The sequence below is a fragment of the Carlito syrichta genome, unplaced genomic scaffold, assembly GCF_000164805.1.
Source record: "Carlito syrichta isolate Samal-C Ts95f unplaced genomic scaffold, Tarsius_syrichta-2.0.1 Scaffold303173, whole genome shotgun sequence".
Taxonomy (NCBI): Eukaryota; Metazoa; Chordata; class Mammalia; order Primates; family Tarsiidae; genus Carlito; species Carlito syrichta.
Genome location: NW_007247269.1, coordinates 1 through 20644, shown reverse-complemented (window position 1 = coordinate 20644; position 20644 = coordinate 1). Strand labels below are relative to the sequence as shown.

At 42.1% G+C, this 20644-nt stretch overlaps 1 protein-coding gene across 1 annotated transcript in view; it reads left to right on the top strand.

Annotated features, from left to right (window-relative positions):
• The window catches only part of ALG14 (ALG14, UDP-N-acetylglucosaminyltransferase subunit), a gene marked incomplete at its 3' end in the record, with an annotated part of 49589 nt that extends 34199 nt beyond the window's left edge, over nucleotides 1-15390 (top strand). The window contains exon 3 of the mRNA XM_008057958.1: nucleotides 15228-15390. Within this exon, the coding sequence (XP_008056149.1) occupies nucleotides 15228-15390 (163 nt within the window). The remainder of the gene's footprint in view (nucleotides 1-15227) is intronic.
• Nucleotides 15391-20644: the final 5254 nt, after the last annotated feature.

Below are 20644 nucleotides of genomic sequence, written 5' to 3'. Positions count from 1 at the left end.
CCCTGACATTGTGAGCCAGAGAAATCTGAGTTGTGGGGAAATGTCTTGTTTTCTGTGGAATGTTTAGCGGCATCCCTGGCCCCTGCCCACTAGATGCCAATAGCATCCCCACCCCCGCCACCAGTCACAACAACCCCAAATGTCTCCAGACCTTGTCCAGTGTATGGGGAGGGAGCCTTCTTCCCTCCCCCTTGAGAATAAGTGGTTTGAACCAACATCCACAGACTATCAGACATTTGAAGAAAACCTCCAAACCAAGAAACCGAAACTAATAATTAGTGAAAGGAACTTTGAGAAAAGGCATCAGAGAAAAGGGCAGTGTAAAGACAGGAGTGGCAGGAGGGGGAGCTTAGAAAAAGCCAGTTATTTCCAGAGAAATGCGAGGACATTGTAGCCTTAAAAAAGAATGAGCTCTATTTTTTAAACAAACTCAGAAGAAGAAAGACCCTTAGTTATTAAAAGTTTGATTGCAGGAATGAAAAAAATCAGTAAAATATCGGAAGAGAACTTGGAAGAATTCAATAAGAGATAAAAAGCATAAGAAAAAGATGAAAACTATAGAACTATAGAGAACAATGAAACTGGATATTGAAGGTCCACTGTCCAGAAAGAACAAGGAGATGGAAAAAGTCCAAAACACAGCAAATGATGACCCAGGGAGAATTCCCAGCGCTGGAAAGAAGTGGCCTCCAAACTAAAAGGACTGTCCCCAGCTCAATGAAACTGTAGTCACAACAAGCTATGTCACCTACAGTTTTAGAACCAGTGATAAAAAGAAGATACCAAAAACTTCCAGAAAGAGAAAGAGAAGGAGTCACATTGGGGGTCCATATGACACTCGGAACAGTGGTACAGAGTCTCAAGCAGAGCCCCATATACACATTAGCAGAGGATGTGCCCCACCAAAAAAATGAGGGGGACCCAGAAGGGAGGCCTCAGTTCCAGGGATCTGGGCCCCACCATCCAGGAGAGAAATGAAATGAATTCTCAGGATGTCAATGAAGGGAGTTCCAGGGTGAAGATCTCGGATGCAGGCTCTAGAGCACCAGCCAGTCACGTAGCAAGGGCCAGAGAACTCCAGAGGAGCCGGCGCCAAGGAAGAAATGGGATGATGAGTTCCCTCAGGTTTAGCCACACTCAGGGGACCCTGTGTGCATGCATATAGAGCTTTGATTAAAAAATGACAAAGGACAATGAGTGCTTTGAATGCCGGGGAGGGAAGGAGCTCTGTGAGCTGTACTGTTGGGCGGGGTGGGGGGTTTTGAAGGGAATCATGATAGGAGGCTGGGAAAGAAGTTGTTAAATTGCAAGATGGGACGTTATTTTAATTTGAGAAACCTGAGGTCATCTTAGAATGTTTTCGGTTGCAGAAGCAATTTAAGGGGTCTAATTTTTTTTAAGGCTATAAAAGGGAGTTAGAGGGATCATCTCTGAGTTGTGGATATTGACTGATTTTGGTTTTGTCTTCGAACTTTTTTCCTGTATTTTCTGAAGTTGCAGTTAGAAAGCAGCTTTTATTTATTTTATTTTATTTTTTGGAACAGAGCTAAGAAGAGATAAAAGCCCCAGTGGAAGCAATAACCTATTTATGTGAAATATTTATTTTCTTTCTTTTTTTTTTCATTCAAGGTCTTACTCTGTCACCCAGTGTAGAGTGCAGTGGCATGATCATGGCTTACTGCAGCCTCAAACTTCTGGGCTTAAGCAATCCTCTTGCTTCAGCCTCTTGAATAGGTGGGACAAAAGGCATGCGCCACCATGCCCAGCTACTTCTTGATTTTTTTTTTTTAAGACGAAGTCTCACTATGTTGCCCAGGCTGGTCTCGAACTCCTGGCCTCAAGCAGTCCTCCTGCCTTAGTCTCCCAAAGTGGTGTGATTACAGGCGTTAGCTACCATACCCAGCCTGAAATATTATTTTTTAAAGAAATAACTCAAGCCGGGCTCGGTGGCTCAGCCTGTAATCCCGCGCCTTTGGGAGGCTGAGGTGAGTGGGTTGCCCGAGCCCGCGGGTTCAAGACCCGCCTGGGCAAGCAAGACCTCGTCTCTACAATAAATCAAAAAATCAGCAGGGCGTGGTAGCGCGCGCCTGTAGTTCCGGCTGCTCGGAAGGCTGAGGCGGAAGGATCGCTGGAGCCCAGCGGGTCGAGGTTGCGGTGGCCGCTCCCGGCCACCGCACTCCAGTCTGGGCGACAGAGTGAGACTCCAACTCAAAAAAAAAAAAAGAAATAACTCAGACTTATACCATTACCACCAGTATTTTGAGACTAGGATACTTTTATTTTGGAAGCACGGAAGTTTTGCTGTGACTTTCATAATTAGGGATTCTCTTAGTTTGCTTTTCTTTCTTTTGATTTTGTGTTTTTGGTTTGTATATGAATCAGTGGCACTTTGGTGATTGCAGGATTTAGCAGCCCATACCTCTAAAACAAACACAACGTGTTCCCACTTAACACCACCTGTTTTCTGCAAAGTAGAATGCTGACTTCACACAGACCACTGAGACTGTGTACAATTTGCTGAGACTTCTAAATATAATGTCTTTATTGTCTACCATCAACAGTTCTCAAGCAGTTCTAAAAGAAACATTTGCAAACTATATAATTACAATTGTGGACCAGGTGCGGTGGCTCACGCCTATAATCCCAGCACTTTGGGAGGCCGAGGTGAGAGGATTGCCTGAGCTCACAGGTTTGAGACCAGCCTGGCCAACTTGGTGAGCCCTCGTCTCTACAGTAAATAAAAAAAAAAAATTAGCCAGGTGTGGTGGCGCTTGCCTCTAGTTCCAGCTACTTGGAAGGCTGAGGCAGAAGAATTGCCTGAGCCTAGCAGATTGAGGCTGCAGTGGCCATGAGCATGCCAGTGCACTCCAGCCAGGGTGACAGAGTGAGACTCTGCCTCAAAAATAATAATAATATAATTATAATTGTGTTTTGTTTCATTTTGTAAACTATATGTTACAGCTCATGGTTTACCATAGTTACTTTTTTAGAATATGGCTAATATACATGTGCATTTTACTTGTTTTATATTTAGTTATTGGTAAAGGTAAAGATATTTCTAACTTGAAAAAAGGCCAGCCTAAATGAATGAAATAGCTGAATAAGAAAATAGTATTTCATTTATTGCAAATAGAGATTCTGATGTGGCTATTTCAGTGAATGGATCATTATTTTAGAAATCGTGTATCAGGTAGATTTATACATGCTTCTAAAGTATTTTAAATAGCTTAATGTCATAAATTCCTCCCCACATCTTAATTATCCCTTTCTCTATCTCTAGTACTAAGGCCAGTAGGTTAAAAGTCTTTGAATCAGATTCTGAATGGTTGGAATTAAAATAACTATGAAAGCCGGACTTGGCAGCTCAGCCTGTAATCCCAGCACTTTGGGAGGCCAAAGCCAGTAGATTGCTTGAGCCCATGGGTTCAAGACCAGCCTGCCAGCCCAGGCAACTTGGTAAGACCTCGTCTCTACAATAAATCAAAAATTAACCAGGCATGATAGCGCACGCCTGTAGTTCTGGCTAGTTGGAAGACTGAGGCGGAAGGATTGCTGGAGCCCAGCAGGTCGAGGCTGTGGTGGCTGTGAGCATGTCACTGCACTCCAGCCTGGGTGACAGAGTGAGACTCTAACTCAAAAAACAAAACAAAACTATGAATAGCATAGTGCAGTTATTTCAACCTTCTGGTCATTTAACCAGTTTCCCTGTGCCAGTTCAATCTGTATGGGATTTTTACAACATACAGAGCAGGAGCATTTTATAGTATAGTGTGTTATTTCTCCATTTTAAAGCTATGTAATGATGTCCTAAAAATGATGTTTGGATTTAAACACACAAATGGCACCATTTTTAAACAATTGATACTTATTATAGGTACAGACAGTTTCTTTTTTGTTGTTATAAAACCAGAACATGGCCTGTTTTGGAATTCCCTGCTTCCTTCCTTTTACACAAATGGAGGTTCTTTGGTGTCTTGCAGCCATTAGGCCCAGGAAAGAACTCTGGAGTCCTGCCACAGATAGCACAATCCAAAGCCCGTCAGTGGTGGGCCATGACTGGTGATGCACTTCCAGTTTTTGTCAGGTGGTCAAGGGGCTGAGTGAAAGGGAAACAGCCGGTGCCAAGGACGGCTCATGGTCAAGTCTCTGGTGGACACTCACTGCAAGCGGCTGATGAAGTGCCATAAGGTGACACATGGTGAGGGAGCTGTAGGTCCCAGGTGGGGTCCTGCTGGCAGCCAGTCACCCACAGCAAACTGGCCCCTTTGGACCTCAGCCTCCCCCTGTGAAGCAAGGAGACCCAGCTGAGATCAGGGATCCTCCACTGCCACAGCGATCCTATAGCTGGTTCCAAGTCTGACTTGCCAAAGACAAGTGAGGAAGCCACTCCAGGCCATGCCTCTCCGGGACACGGCAGCAAGGCCACGGATCCAGACTCCTGAGTGGTGTCATTCTGGAGTCCCAGCTGTCTCTCTCCTTCCACCTGCCTGCCATTGCCTCAAGTCCAGGTACAAACCCTGTCTGCCCCCACTTTAACCTGAAGAGTATCTCCACATGTTTTCTAATATCAATATATTTTGCACTTAGTATTTTACTGGCTTACATAGTTATGCCCAAAACCACACCACAATGAATGAATGATATGCTGTCAGCTGTTTCCTCTCTTGCATTCTCTCCCTAGGGCATGACAGTACTATTCACCCCAGCTAGAACTTGCCCCAAGCTCCAGCATCCTGAGTCCCTCCTCCCCACCATTTATTTGTTCTCTTCACCCTCTACCTCAGTGCTGTAGCTGGATTTCAGCTTTCCACATCACTCTCCTGATGTATTTCAGTGATCTCCCAAGTTCCTCGCAGTAGCCACCTGGTCACACCACTCCCCCTTTAGCACCCATCCTTGGTTCCTCACTGCCTTTAGAGTCTAGCATGTCCTCTGTAGAATGGCTCTGAAACCCTTACCACTCTCCAACTCCATTTTCTGCTGCTTTCTACCTTGCCTCTTATGTACAAAATAATAGTTTCCCAAATATCTTGTGCCATTTCCTGCTTCTCTGCTCTGAACATGCGGCTTCCTCTGCCTGGAAGACCCTTCACACAACCTCCCATACCTGGGAAATTTCATGTGTGTGTGTGTGTGTGTGTGTATTTTTTATTTTTAATTAGTAATGAAGTCTCGCTATGTTGTCCAGGCTGATCTTGAACTCCTGGGCTCAGGATCCTCCTGCCTCAGCCTCCCAAAATGTTAGGGCTACTGGTGTGAGCCACTGCTCCTGGTCTGTACCTGGAAAATGTCGTATCCCTCACATGTCAAATCAGGTATCTCTTTCTTGAAGCCTGACTTAGCTTATCAAAGTATAGTTGATCATTTCTTACATGATGCTAACCCATTTATTAATGTGTTGTCTCAAGTTTACTGCTTTGGTTGCCTTGATCAATTTTCCTGTGCTGTCCTGCCAGGCTGTGGTCATTTCCTTGTGAGGCTGTCATTTACTTGTGTGTTCCTAGCCCAGTTCCTGACACTTGGCAGGTGTTCACTGGATGTCCAGTCAATGAATGAATGGGTGAATGAATCCATGCAGCAGTCTTAAATTCATACCATTTTAAAGTCAGAGGAAGGGGCTTCAACTACAAGCAACATAAATCTAACTCAAAACTGACTTGAATGATAAAGGGAATTTTTCAACCTACAAAACAGGAAAAATTCAATCTTTTTTCTGTCAAGCCTTGGTCCAACTGTCCAGTGATGTCACTAGCAGTAACCAGTGTTCTGTGTTCCACAGTAGCAACTCCTCTGGGCTCCCTACAGTGCTGCCTCCAGCAGCTCCAAACTCTCATCAGAGTTGCAAAAACCTGGAGCACCTCCTGGCTGCATATCTTTGTACCAGATGGGCTGGGGAAGAAGGACCTCTTACAGCATGTGAGAAAGGAAAATGAAGGCTCTTTTTCCCAGAAGGCCCAGCAAACTTCTCCTGCCTCATGGTCTGCGGTTGGGTTATACTCCCATCTTTCAGCCATTCATTGTGGGCAGGAGTGAGTGTTCCATGTTGCTTAAGCCATTCTTGGAGCTAGAATTGGGGGTGAAGGAGACGGGGTAAAAACCATCAAACCATGTGGCTGAGAATGTGAGAGAAATGAGTTACCAAAGGAAAGTTGGGGTATTGTCAAAAGAAAGGGTCAATAAAGGCTGGGAAGAAGATAACAAATGAGCATTAAAAATCTTTTGGACCAGAATTCCATAATTGTTTCAGAAACAAACTACTTTTTTATTTCCCTGAAGTCTGAGAATATCAGGCAAGGAGAGGCTTCTTGAGGTACCCTGAGGAGTGGCCTTGGGTCTTAGGCAGCCTCGGGGGCCTTGGCAAGTCAGAGTCAAGAGCATTGTGGGATCACAGTGACCAGTTGAGGATCCCTGATCACAGCCAGACCTCCTTGTTTCACAGTGGGAGACTAAGGTCAAAAGGGGTTGGATCCCCCTGAGGAGACTGGCTGTCAGCAGGACGGCTCTGTAACCCATATGTCAGTTCATCAGCTACCATGAAGTGAGTATCCACTAGGGACTTGAAGGACGTGCATATTTTAAAAGTTTTGTAAATTATGGTCATTTGATTTCATAATGATTGGTTGAACCATCCAGAGAGAGTGTGTGTGTGTGTGTGTGTGTGTGTGTGTGTGTGTGTGTGTGTGTGTGTACATAGAGAGAGAGAGAGAGAGAGAGAGCGCGAGCGCACAAATGTACTTTATTTTTTAAAAGTTATGAAAGAAAGCTGAGACCATTTCTGGTTGAATGAAATTTTAACCATTTTAATTTTGTCTTATTTCCAAGATTTTTCAGTAGTGTGATATTCATTAAATAATAAATATATTGTATGTTTCAGCATGTGGTAACAGCAAAGAATGACTTCATAGACCACTTGATCTGCTCTGTTATGGTTTATGATGCCATCTGGATTCTTTGGTGGAATCATTTTTATCTAAATCACTAAACTTCTATTTAGTTTTCACAAACCTAAAGCCAGATATTTTTGTGGTTTTCAAGAGTAATGTAATCCTGGAACATACTTTGAAAGTTACAAGTTGTCATATACTATTAATATTTAACTCAATAGTTCATATAATTTTAACTAGAAACAAACTAGAAAACTGAAAAAATATATTTCTGTACTTTATTGTTTTACTCTTAAGCATTCTTGTCTTTCTCTTGTGTGTCTTGCCACCATACATTTGGTTATACATCAATCAGGTTGATGCAGGGAGCATTGGGAGGCTCTCTGGGCATCCAGACTACTAAGGGACATGACTTCTGCCCTGTAGGAATGAGGAAGCTGAGATAGAAAGTCCATCTAGGTGATAGTTATTTATCTGTTCAGCAAGTTATTCACTGAGTACCCGTGATGTGCAAAACACCAGGCACTGGGATTATAGCAGTGAACAAAATGAAACCCTTTCCTCTCATGGTTATTGCATTCCAGGGAGAGGCAGCCCGCAATCACACACACACATAAATGAACAGGTTAAGTTGAGGTACTGATGAAGACTGTAAAATAAGACAGTGTGGTGGATAGTGCTCATGTACTGAGGGGAAAGCTGTCACATCTCTGAGGAGATAGTGTTCAAACAACCTGATGTGCAGGAGGGAGCTAGCTGTGAGATAGTCAGGGAGCAAAGCAGATGGGTTAGTATGAACTGAGAGGGCCCTTGGGAAGGATTGAATCTGATCCATTCAAATAACAAACGGAAGACCAGTGTGGCTCTAGTAAGAGACCAAGGAGGAATGAGGTGAACCAGCACCAGATTAAATGGGACCTCGGAAGCAATTGTAAGGAATTTAGACTGAATCCCAAGTGCAGCAGAAAGCCTCGGTGGGGTTTCAAGCAGGAGGATGAAAGGATCTGTTCTACATTACATAAGAGGGATCTGGCGATTCTGTGGGTAATACCTTAAAGGGGAGCAAAAGGAGAGACAGACTAGCTAGGAGCCTGTTGCAGTAGTCAAGGTGAGAGATGGGGATGACTTGAACCATGGGAGTAGCAGAATAAGTGGATAATTGTGGTGGGATGTGTGGAAAGGTGTTAGAGGATGGAAACATGGGGCAGCCTCTCCTTTTTGCCCTGTCTCTGGCAGCCCCAACATAAAGCTTCACATCAAGTAGGAAATCTATGATAGATCCTGCTGTTTGTTTGTTGATTTCTGGCTTGGGAATACAGAAAGAGCAGCATGTTTTGATGGCAAATATAATAGTTCAGTTCGAGTTGTTGTAGGAGAGTCTAATGGATAGAAAAACACAGAAAAATTTTATATTTCTTCAGACTACAGTGTCCCTCAAAAGAACTGCTTTTCTGCTACTTCTGAACCAAATGGTAGTCTAGGAGTGAGGTTGGGAGTGGTAAAATAGTTTTTGTAGTACCTGTTACCTGCATCCTGTTACGGGACATGATGCGGGGTCAAGGCAAAGATACGGACTGACGAAGCAGTGTCTGTGAAGATACCATCATTTGGATTTCTCCAGATGCCATAACCACCAAGGAATTCCTGGCCAAAGGTTGTAACCAAGCCTCTGTTCCACTCCTTTGTCTTCAAAGGAGCTTTTGTTAAGACCAAGATACAAGCCTTCTGTTGATAATTTTTCTCACTGACTTCTTTATATGTTTGATTATTTTCCAAAACTATGTAAAACAATAAAATCACTCATAGGATTTTGCCATGGCCTGGCTCTCAGTGTTTCCATTAGTTGACAAAATATCACACACTCCAGCACCCAACTTCTATGTGTCAAGCATAGCTAATGTGAGGACCCCGTCCCTGCAACGATGGGCCCAGATTCCTGTCCACTTGACTACACACCTGCATAGCAGATATAATATAGAAACACCGGGGCAGAGTTATTCAAGCAGTTTAGGTGCAGAATGGAATGTTCTGTTTGCTCTAACTAGCAGGTTCCCAATGGACATATACCTAGAAGCCTCAGGACTCTCCTCTCTCGTGGTCCTGTTTTCTGAAGAGAAGACCCAAAAAAGGCTGCGAGAAGGTCCCTGAGGCCATTGTGAACGGTCATTTTCACAGGGGGTCTAGGATGTGTACCCAAACACATTGTTAGTGAAAGGGCATTTGTCTTTGGTTCCTTTGTTGGTGTCTTTTGGCTCTGGCTGTTTGTAAACTCCCAGTTTCCTGCTTTGCACCATCCTTTTTCCTTTAGCTTCAGGAATTCCATTCATTTCAACTCATTTATTGAGTGGTCTTCACAAATAAAGCCGTAAGTATGCACTCTTTTTTTGTTTATTTTTTGTTTTTTGGGTTTTTTTGAGTTGGAGTCTCACTCTGTCACCCAGACTGGAGTGCAGTGGCCGCTCCCGGCCACAGCAGCCTCCGCCTGCTGGGCTCCAGCGATCCTTCCGCCTCAGCCTTCCGAGTAGCCGGAATTACAGGCACACGCTACCACGCCCGGCTAGTTTTTTGATTTATTGTAGAGATGAGTCTCACCTGCCCAGGTGGGTCTCGAACCCGCAGGCTCAGGCAATCCACTCACCTCAGCCTCCCAAAGGCACAGGATTACAGGCTGAGCCACCGAGCCCGGCAGTATGTACTCTTAAAGTACCCTCTTTGTCTTCTTTCTGTATCAGTCTTCATACATCTCATCTAGGTGATAGGAAGATTGAATTAATTTATGTTCATGTGTAATGAACTATTGAATCATTTATTCAGTACATAGTTATTAACACAAACTGTAACCAAGTACTCTTATAAACACTGAGATTATGGTGATTAAAGTTCCTGGCCTTCTTGGGTAAGTTATATTCTAATGAAGGAGACAGATCATAAATAAATAAATGCATAACATGCCAGTACAGTAGGGGCTATTTTAAAGCATAGAGAATGCTCGTTAAGGGAATAGGGAGAACATGTGTACATGTGGGTGGGCAGGGAGTATGTATGGGAAGAGAGAGGAAAGTGTTATTTTAGAAAGGCTAGCCAGGAAAGGTGCCTCTGAGGAGCCCTGATCTGCCCCAGTGCAGGGGTGGGGGGGTGCGGGCAGCTGGGTCAAGACTTGGATTTAGAGAGCAGTTTCTTGTGGGTAGGATTTCCAGTTACTTGAACTTGTTATCAAACAATAATATTGGGAGGAAGACTGGATGGGATTTGGAGGCAGCGGCTTCTCTAGTATAGAACTATAAGGGCTGGACACCCTGGCGCAAACCTGTCATCCCAGCACTTTGGGAGGCTAAGGCGAGAGGATTACTTGAGCCCATGGATTCGAGACCAGCCTGGGCAACATGGTGAGACCTCGTCTCTACAATAAATCAAAAAATTAGCCAGGCACGGTAGCACACACCTGTAGTTCCAGCTACTTGGAAGGCAGAGACGGAAGGATAACTGGAGCCCAGCAGGTTGACGCTGCGGTGGCCATGAGCATGCCATTATACTGCAGCCTAGGTGACAGAGTGAGACTCTGACTCAAAAATAAAAATAAAAAAGAACTATAAGCCAGAGAGTGGCACCATATGGACTCTCGTGTTCCCTGCCATCTGTGTTTATCTCACCATTAAGACTTTCAGCTTGATTCTTCCCAGCTACCGCTTTTAGCTCTCATCCTTGACCTGAATGCAGATTCTCCCATCACATTGACTCTTCAGGTGTTTTGAATAAATACTCTTCCCTCTGATGTGGAAGAAGCTGCTCATTGTCCTACCCTATGGATAACCATAAACATTCTTTAAGCTGGATACTTTTGAGAGTAGAATGAAGCTCTATCAATAATTATGCTGAGACAGCAAGTGTAAGTTGGGACCAGCCTCTGCAATCCAGGTAGTCACCGTAGGCATGTGGCCATTGGCTCAGCTGACTCCAGCACACAGGTGGAACCAAGACTCCCTTTCTAGCTAAGCATCTGGTCTGGAGGCTGGGAGGTCAGCTGGAGACGCTGTCTCCAGCCCGAGCACCTTACCAGGTTAGTGTATTTGCCTCCTTGGAGCTAAGACGGCATTCAGAGCCAGAGTTACACTGATCACCCTTCCGGGCCCAGAAATAATATTAATTGCTGCTGCTTTATAAAGTTATAATCTCACAGCCTAAGAAAGATAAAAGGAACATAATAAATATTCATGCTTTTTGAGTAAAATATTATAGATTTTGAGATCAGGCTGCAAAATTTGGTGGAAGTAACATCTAAAAAACTTTCATAATAGGATTCTACTGGGTTATTTTTATCATAATAATAATGACAAGATATCTTATTAGATTCAAATGTAGTTTGTAGTACAGCCCACAGACCTTTAATCCGAAAAAGCTAAAAATTTAGCTCTGAAAACTGGGTGGAAGGGGGAGTTTATTACAAGCTTATTTAACAGCAAAACTTGATTTGAATTAATATGAAGCTTATATCATCTTTATCTCACTTAGTGTGAATATTCACATTTTGTTGCAGAAATAGTAATGTTTGATTCCTTCCATAAACTCCAAAAGATAATATTATGTAATTTATGTTATATACACCATATTACCTGTCCAAACATGCCTGACTCAAAAAGTTTCTTTTTTTTTATTTTTAATTTTAAAGATGTGGGGTACAATTCAGGGCTAGGTATACAAATCCAAAAAGTTTCTGAGAAGGGATTTTGACTCTAGTACTTGGCCTGTTACTTTGTATTTCAATTAATAGTTAATAATTATTAATAATTAATCTCTATAAATTAGGCAAGCACAAACCTCAGGCGAATTTGCCCCTACTTGGCTACTGATCCCTATGTGGTGTATACTTTAAGAACTATATAGTATTAGTTTCTAGTTCAGAATTAGTACCTTAAGCCTTTTGAAGGAAAAAGCAATATTGATTGATAAAAAATTGAGAAATGAATAAAAATGGTTACTAGCCTATTGAGCCCAGACTTCCCATTCTACAATGGTATACTATGGAACGAGGAGGAGACTTTCTTTCCCATCGTGTGGGGAAATGTGGTCACATGTACTGCTCATTTCACTGTGTGCTATGTATGTAAGAAAGACACTCGTGCCCCCTTGGAGCATGACAGGAGCCTCCAGACACGCTCTTACACCTTCTGAGTTCAGAAAAGCTTACGACAAGTAGTTAGATGTTTTCCACTAGTTTAGAAAAAGGCTTTTCTCTTCTTTTCTCAAGGAACATATTTTCCTTAAGCCCAAAGGTGGAGAGAGAATGTAGTAGGTGTTGAGTTCTTTACTCAGACTTAACTGTGTGGTTGCCAAGCTCCAAGAAAGCCCTCAATGATTCTCACCTCTTGGTATTCACACTCCTGTGTAGTTCCTTTTGTATCAAATAGAGTTGGCCTGTGTAACCAACAGGATTTTGCAGAAATGGCTTAGTGTGACTTCTGATGTTAGGTCATAAAGGATATTATGGTTTTTGCCTTGCTCTCTGCCTCCTGGGAGGCTAGCTGTGGTATAATGAGAACACTCAAGGATCCCCGTGAAAAGGTCCAGCAGCAAGGAGCTAAGGACACCAACTAACAGCCAGCACTAAATTGCCAGACATGTGAGTGAGCCACCTTGGAAGTGGATTCTCCAGCCTTCAGGTGACTGTATGTAGTCCCAGCCACCCACTTGATTTCAAGTTCATAAAATACCTCAAGCCAGCATAACTCATTAAGCCTCTCCCGGATTCCTGATCCACAGAAACTGAGAGAAGCAAAAAATATTTGTTGTTTTACACTGCTGAGTTTTTAGGTAATTTGTTACATAGAAATAGATAGCCAATACACCTAGAAAATGAAAATATCAGCCAGGCGCAGTGGCTCAAACCTGTAATCCCTGCACTTTGGGAGGATGAGGTGAGGGGATTGCCTGATCCCACGGGTTCAAGATCAACCTGAACGAGACCTCATCTCTAAAATAAATTTAAAAATTAGCCAGATGTGGTAGCGTGAACCTATAGTACTAGCTACTGGGAAGGCTGAGGTGGAAGGATTGCCAGAGCCCAGAAGGTCGACAATGGGGTGGGCAGGAGCGTTCCACTGCACTCCAGCCTGGGCAACAGAGTGAGACTCCAACTCAAAAAAACAAACAAAAAAAAAGGAAATAAAAATATCCTATAATATCTACAATTTGTGGCCTGTAGTTCCAGATTTTCTTCATGTCCATACTAATACTAATGTGCGTAGATACAAACACATGTATATTTTAATTGACACTGGATTATATTAAGCATACTGTCCTCCAGCTTACATGACTTGCTTATGTATCTTGGGATATCTTTCATTTAAGTTCACATGGATCTGTGTCATTTGTTAATATATCTCCAAGTGTTTTATTGTATGGGCTTTACCTTTTGGGGGAGGTTGAAGTCTCACTCTGTTGCCTGGGATGGAGTGCAGTAGCATGATGATGGCTACTGCAGCGTTGACCTGCTGGGCTCAGGCAATCCTTCTGCCTCAGCCTTCCAAGTAGTTGGAACTACAGGCATATACCCTACGCCTGGCTAATTCTTTGATTTATTGTAGAGATAAGTCTTGCCAAGTTGCCCAGGCTGGCCTCGAACCTCTGGGCTCAGGCAATCCTCTCCTCCGCTTCCCAAAGTGCTGGGATTACAGACATGAGCTGCCATGCCCAGCCTTCCATTCTTAAAAAAAAAAAAAAACCAGTAACTTATATAGCTGTACAAGTGGTTTTTGTTTACATGGATGAATGGTGATGTCTGGGCCTTTAGTGTACCCGTCACCTGAATAGTGTACATTGTACCTGATAGGTAATTTTTTATCCCTCATCCCCCTTCCACCCTCCCCCCTCTGAGTCTCCAGTGTCCATCATAACATTCTGTATGTATTTGCATACCCATAGCTTAACTCCTACTTACAAGTGAGAACATGGGTATTTGGTTTTACATTCCTACATCACTTCACTTAAGCATCCAATTCCATCCAAGTCACTGCAAAAGACATTTCATTCTTTTTTGTCTATGTAGTATTCCATGGTGTGTGTGTGTGTGTGTGTGTGTGTGTGTGTGTGTGTACGTGTGTGTACATATATATGTACATATATGTGTGTGTGTGTTTGTATAATATTTTCTTTATCCACTCTTCGGTTGTTGGGTACTTAGGTTGATTCCACATCCCTTGAATTGTTAGTTGTGCTGCCATAAGCATACAAGTGCCGATGTTTTCTTTGTATACTGGATTCTTTTCCTTTGTGTAGATACTCCGTAATGAGATTGCTGGATCGAATGGTAGAACTACTTTTAGTTCTTTGAGAACTCTCCATACTGTTAATTTCTTATTGGAGAATATTTTATCTGATTCCAATTTCCGGAAATACAAACAATGATACAGTGAATGAACATATGGGTTAATCTCTGGGATCTATTTCTGGAAGCAGAAATTCTGAGTCAAAAAGATACATTTAAAATTCTGATAGATATTTCGAAATTGGCCTCACAAAAAGTTGTACCAATGTATTTGCCCAGGGAATATGAATGTCTATTTCCCAATACTCTTTTTTTTTTTTTTTTTTTTTTTGAGTTGGAGTTTCACTCTGTCACCCAGGCTGGAGGGTAATCCTTCCATCTCAGTCTTCCAAGTAGCTGGAACTACAGGCACACGCCACCATACCCGGCTAATTTTTTGATTTATTGTAGAGATGAGGTCTCGCCAAGTTGTCCAGGCTGGTCTTAAACCCATGGGCTCAGGCAATCCTCTCACTTGGGCCTCCCAAAGTACTGGGATTATAGGTGTGAGCTACCGCGCCTAGCCTATTTCCCAATACTCTCAACAACACTGAGTATCCACAGTCATTACCAATCAGGTAGGTGAAAAACAACTCATTGTTTTCTTTTGTGCTCATTAGTCATCTTTTCATATGTTTATCAGTTATTTGTATTTCTTCTGCTTGGCGTTAACTGACTTTTTTGCCTATCTTGAAACTAGGTTGTTTGTCTTATATATTGACTTGTAAGACCCCTTTGCATATCGACATGTAAAACTCTTTGCCCAAATCATATTTTATAGGAAATTGCCCCCAACTTATTGTTGAAACTGACTTTTAACATTTTTTGAATCATTGTTAGAAACTTCTACGTCATATGTGATTCTGTCTGAGTGTTATATAACTGATGAAATGGACTTTACAACTATAGTTTTTAAAGTGGTTAAAATGAAAATTAAAAATAAACAAGAAAGCATTTCCTGTTTCTACACATATTAACTGTTACTCTGTTTACCTTTGGTATCAGTGACCCAGTTAATTCATATTCCTACTATTTCCTTCTAGTGTGCCAAATACTATATCCACCGAATTCCAAGAAGCCGTGAGGTTCAGCAGTCCTGGCTGTCTGCGGCATTTACCACCTTGCGCTCCATGTGGCTTTCCTTTCCCCTGGTTCACCGGGTGAAGCCAGATTTGGTATGTAAGGCCATCACTAGGGACAGGGAAAGTAACTGTCCTATAGTTCTTTCATTAGGAGCAGGATATATTGTTTTCTTAAACAACTGTCATTTATCAGTGTGCCGGGTAGTATGCTAGACCCTTTACTAACATATGCTAAAATTGATCATTTAAATTCACTTTGCTAAAAGAGAGGAGAACTTTGCATTCCCGTTCTAGTTATAACTTGAACTCTAAATTTGCCCTTTTGTCCTCCTTATCTCATGGTGATAACCACTAACAGACCAGTCTCTTTAACCAGTGTATGGACCTATCTAGCTGTAGTTCCTAACTGACATCATGTGCTCATCAGCCAGAGACAAGCCAGTTCTTTACTCCTTTTCAATAGTCTTTTTTGTTTTTGCCAAGACTCTGTTACCAAGTATGATATGCAATGGCCAGAATGTAAAAGACACCCAGGTTTTTATAGAAAAATAGAACAGAAAATAGAAAAGTGAAAACTTAATTAGTGTGCTCCCTGTTCAGTCTTGCTTTCCTTATCTATAGAAGTCCTTAGTTCTCTTGTCTTTGGAATGAAGTATATATTATTAAATTTCAAATGTAATTCAGTAGACATGCAGAGCAGTGGCTATCACAGTAGTGTTCACAGTTCTTAAATAATACTCTCATTTCTATTGAAGGCAGAATCTATTAAATGCTATAGCCTGAAAGAAAATGTTTTGCTTGCTTTCTAGATACATGACTTTTGGCATGGCATGTTTTTCTCTTATGAATTGTTGTACAGAATTGTGTTTAGCTATAATGATTTTGAAAGTTTTCTATCAGTTTATTAATTGTGTTTCATCAGCTGGATTGCAGTTCATTCCCTCTTTTGGATGATAATTTTATTTTATTTTTTTCATTTTATTTTATTTTTAAAATGTGGGGTACAATTCAAGATTAGGTATACAAGTGATCATCGTGCAGCTAAAGTTTGAGTCTCCCTTTGTGAATGAGAATTTTACAATCTGAATTTTTTACATGAGTAGTTTAGATTGTTTTCAAAAGACATAATTTACATTCAGTGAAATGCATGGCTCTTACGTGGTCTGACAGTTAAGTTCACGCACTTGCCACTGTGTGCTTACATTGGCAGCACTATACAGACAACTTTGTAAAGTTTCATAACCTTGGTATATTAGTGTCTCACAGCTGTGCTCGTGACAACATGTGGTGCTATCTTGCTGAGTGGCCTTCATTATTATTGTTGCATGTATTTGTGTGTCATTGCAAGAATGTTGGAGCTTGAATTAGGGCAACAGGCAGACATTAAATTTCTTGTTAAACTTGGCAAGAGTGTAAAGTCTATCATACTCAGTGATCTGTCACAGAAACAAAGAACTGAGTACCACATGTTCTCACTCATAAGCAGACCCTGAACATTTACCATAATACAATGGGAAAGGGATTGGCAGTAGCAGGACATTGTGGGGCACATAGCATCAATAAGGGTAACTGATCTCAAACCAGGTGAAGTGGGGACCAAAGGGATGCCCAAACTTTACCTGTACGATAACCACTTATATACCTAAATCTGAATTTTACCCCACATCTTTAAAATAAAATAAACTTGGCAGCAGTGGAAGTAAAATCAGGGACCTGTTATTCCAAGTTTATGAGGATAATGCTATGAAGAAAATGGCTGTGTACAAATGGATGAAACGTTTTTCTGAGGGGAGAGAGAGCATCACTGATGAAGAGAGGTCAGGACAACCAGTAAGGAGCAGAACTGAGAAAAAAATTGCAAAAATTCGTAAAGTTGTGCATGAAAATCATCAGCTGACTATGAGAAGCATAGCAGATCAAACAAACATTGACAAAGAAACTTTAGGAATATCTTTTTTTTTTAACTAACTCATTATAGAAGCCACTCTCACTGGCAATAACTAGCTTGAGTGCAGCAACATTAGGACTTGATGATGTTAAGGCTCAGAAGGAAATGGTGATGTGATGGATAATGTCTGCTGTGGGTGTAGGGGAGCGCTGGTGACTGCCTGGCCTAGTAGTGGAACACTTGTTCCTCTCGTCCCTTATAGTGAAACACTTCGTAGCAAAAACTGGGTCCAGGCCCACTTTGGCTTTTATTTTATTTTAGTCATTTCCCTTCTGAGCCTCATTTTTCACCTTAAAATAAAAAGATTGAACTAGATATCCTCTCAGTTCCTTCTAAACTAGTCTAAAATTTTTTGAGCACAATAAATTGGCTTGTAAAAAGGGGAAGGGAAAAAAAGATTATGATTTTTTTTTTTTTTTTTTTTTTTAGTTGGAGTCTCACTCTGTCATCAGGCTGGAGTGCAGTAGCACATTCACGGCCACCCCAGCATCAACCTGCTGGGCTCCGGCGATCCTTCCTCCTCAGCCCTCCAAGTAGCCGGAACTACAGGTGCATGCTGCCATGCCCAGCTAATTTTTTTTATTTGTTGTTGAGATGAGGTCTTGCCAAGTTGCCCAGGCTGGTCTTGAACCCACATGCTCAGGCAAGCCACTCACCTTGGCCTCCCAAAGTGCTGGGATTACAGGCTGAGCCACCAAGCCCAGCCTAATTTTTTTATTTATTGTAGAGATGAGGTCTCACCAAGTTGCCCAGGCTGGTCTAGAACCTGCAGGCTCAGGCAATCCACTTGCCTCAGCTTTCCAAAGTGCTGGGATGTTTACAGGCTGAACCACTAAGCCCAGCCAGATTATGATATTTCTAAAGAATGAGAGGAGAAAGCAGGTAAATGTAAGATACTTATTTCCATTTTATTTTTATTTGTATTTTTTTTTAGTTGGAGTCTCACTCTGTCACCCAGGCTGTAGTGCAGTGGCATGCTCATGGCTACCACAGCCTCAACATACTGGGCTCAGGCCATCCTTCTGCCTCAGGCTTCCAAGTTACTAGAACTACAGGCATGTGCCACTACACCCAGCTAATTTTTTTTATTTTTTGTAGGGAAGAGGTCTCGACAAGTTGCCTAGGCTGGTCTCTAACCTGTGGGCTTAGGCAGGACTCTCACCTAGCCCTCCCAAAGTTCTGGGATTATAGGTGTGAGTCACCATACCCTGCCCTTATTTCCATTTTAAACTGAGTTAGTTAAAAAAAATTCTATCAGACCTGAGCATTATCCCATCAACTACTCAGATGTGGTTGTCTTCACCAAATGAGTTTCCACTTAATGAAATTCCTTTACAGAGAAGAAAGTTAATGGTTAAAAGGCCTTTTTAAAGCCGTTCTCGGTGGCTCAGCCTGTAATCCTGCGCCTTTGGGAGGCTAAGGTGAGTGGATTGCCTGAGTCTGTGGGTTCGAGACCCGCCTGGGCAGCGAGACCTCATCTCTACAATAAATCAAAAAATCAGCCGGGCATGGTAGCACATGCCTGTAATTCCGGCTACTTGGAAGGCTGAGGTGGAAGGATCGCCGGAGCCCAGCAGGTCGAGGCTGTGGTGACCAGGAGTGGCCACTGCACTCCAGTATGGGTGACAGAGTGAGACTCCAACTCAAAAAAAAAAAAGGCCTTTTTAATTACACTGAAAAAAGACTACAACATGCAAATCTCTCCTATATTCATCTGCAGTGAACTGAATGTTAGTGTCTTCCCCAAATTCATACCCCCATTCATATACCATACCAGGTGATAGCATTAAGAAGTGGGTCCTTTGGGAAGTGATTAGACATGAGGACAGTGGCATCATGAATGGAATTAGAACCCTTATATAAAAGACCCCAGAGTGTTCCCTCATCTCTTCTACCATGTGAGGTTACACTGAGAAGAAAGCTGTCTGAAGAAGCAGGCCCTCACCAGAGACTGAACTGACTGGTCCCTTGATCTTGGACTGTCCAGGCTTCAGAACTGTGAGAAATAAATATGTACTGTTTACAAACCAATTCGTTTATACTATTTTGTTATAGCAGCTGACATGGACTAAGATATCATCCTTGGCTTTTTTGTGACTTTTATCACAAAGCACTATTTCTTCTTTTAAAAAGTGAAAAAAAGGAGCTTGCTTCCAAGTTGCGAGAGTGGAGCAGCCGCCTCGACTGTGGGGCTGTGCTTGGTTCTAGGACGCGGAGCCAAGGGAGAGCTGATGAGTTCCTTCTGAAGTCTCAAGATGGAAAAAGGAGCCCACAAAGAGAAAAATAAGTGGGACCAAGACTGCAAACTGCTGAATAGACAGACTGTAAAGCAGAGGGAAAAGTGAACAAAACCAGAAGACCCTCATAAGGAAGAACAGGTCATTGCAGAAGAGAAATAAAAGCAACCCCACCTTCCCTCAAAAACAGAATTGAAGAGGGGGAGGGAAAGGGGGAGAGGGAGAAAAATCTACAGAAATGAAGAAAAACCAAAAGAAGAGTATGGGTCTCTCCCAGACGCCTGGGAGAGCAGACACTGAGAAAACTGACTTTGGAATACAAACAATGCAAAGTCCCCAGAATGAAGGGTCTCAAAATGCAAATGTAGATATCAAAACAATAATGGAGAGATTAAAAAGAATTGAGGAGACACAAGAAGAAACTAGGAAGGAGCTGATATCTGAGATAACAGTAATAAAGAATACTGTGAATGAAATAAATAACAAATTGATAAGCATGGAAAGCAGAATTACCCAAGCAGAAGAAAGAATCTCAGAGCTTGAGGACCAAAATATAGAAATAACCCAAACTCTTAAAAACACAGAAAATAAGCTAAAAAAGACAGAACAAAACCTTCAAGAGATGAGTGACTACCTCAAGAGGCCTAACCTAAGAATAATCGGACTCCCTGAGGCAGAAAGAGAAACAGAGACCACATTGGAACAAACTTTCCACGAGATCATTCAAGAAAATTTCCCTCATCTAATCAGTGATACAAAAATTCAAACACAAGAGATTCAGAGAACCCCCGCAAGACAACAAATGAGAAGACCAACTCCTAGACACATAATAATTCGCCTAAATAAAGTAGGCACAAAAGAAAAAATCCTAAAGGCAGCAAGAGAAAAAGGCCAGATCACCCACCATGGAAGACCAATCAGAATAGCAGCAGATTTATCTGCAGAAACCCTGCAGGCTAGGAGAGCTTGGAGCCCTATCTTCAAAGTCCTAAAGGATAAACAATTTCAACCAAGAATAACCTACCCAGCCAAGCTAAGCTTCATCAGTGAGGGAGAATTAAAATCTTTCCCAGATATCCAATCCCTAAGAACTTATGCAGCCACAAAACCATCTCTACATGAAACACTTAGAAAGTACTAACACAGAAGAAAAGGAAAAAAGACAACGTTCTTCACAGAGTACAGGGAAAAGA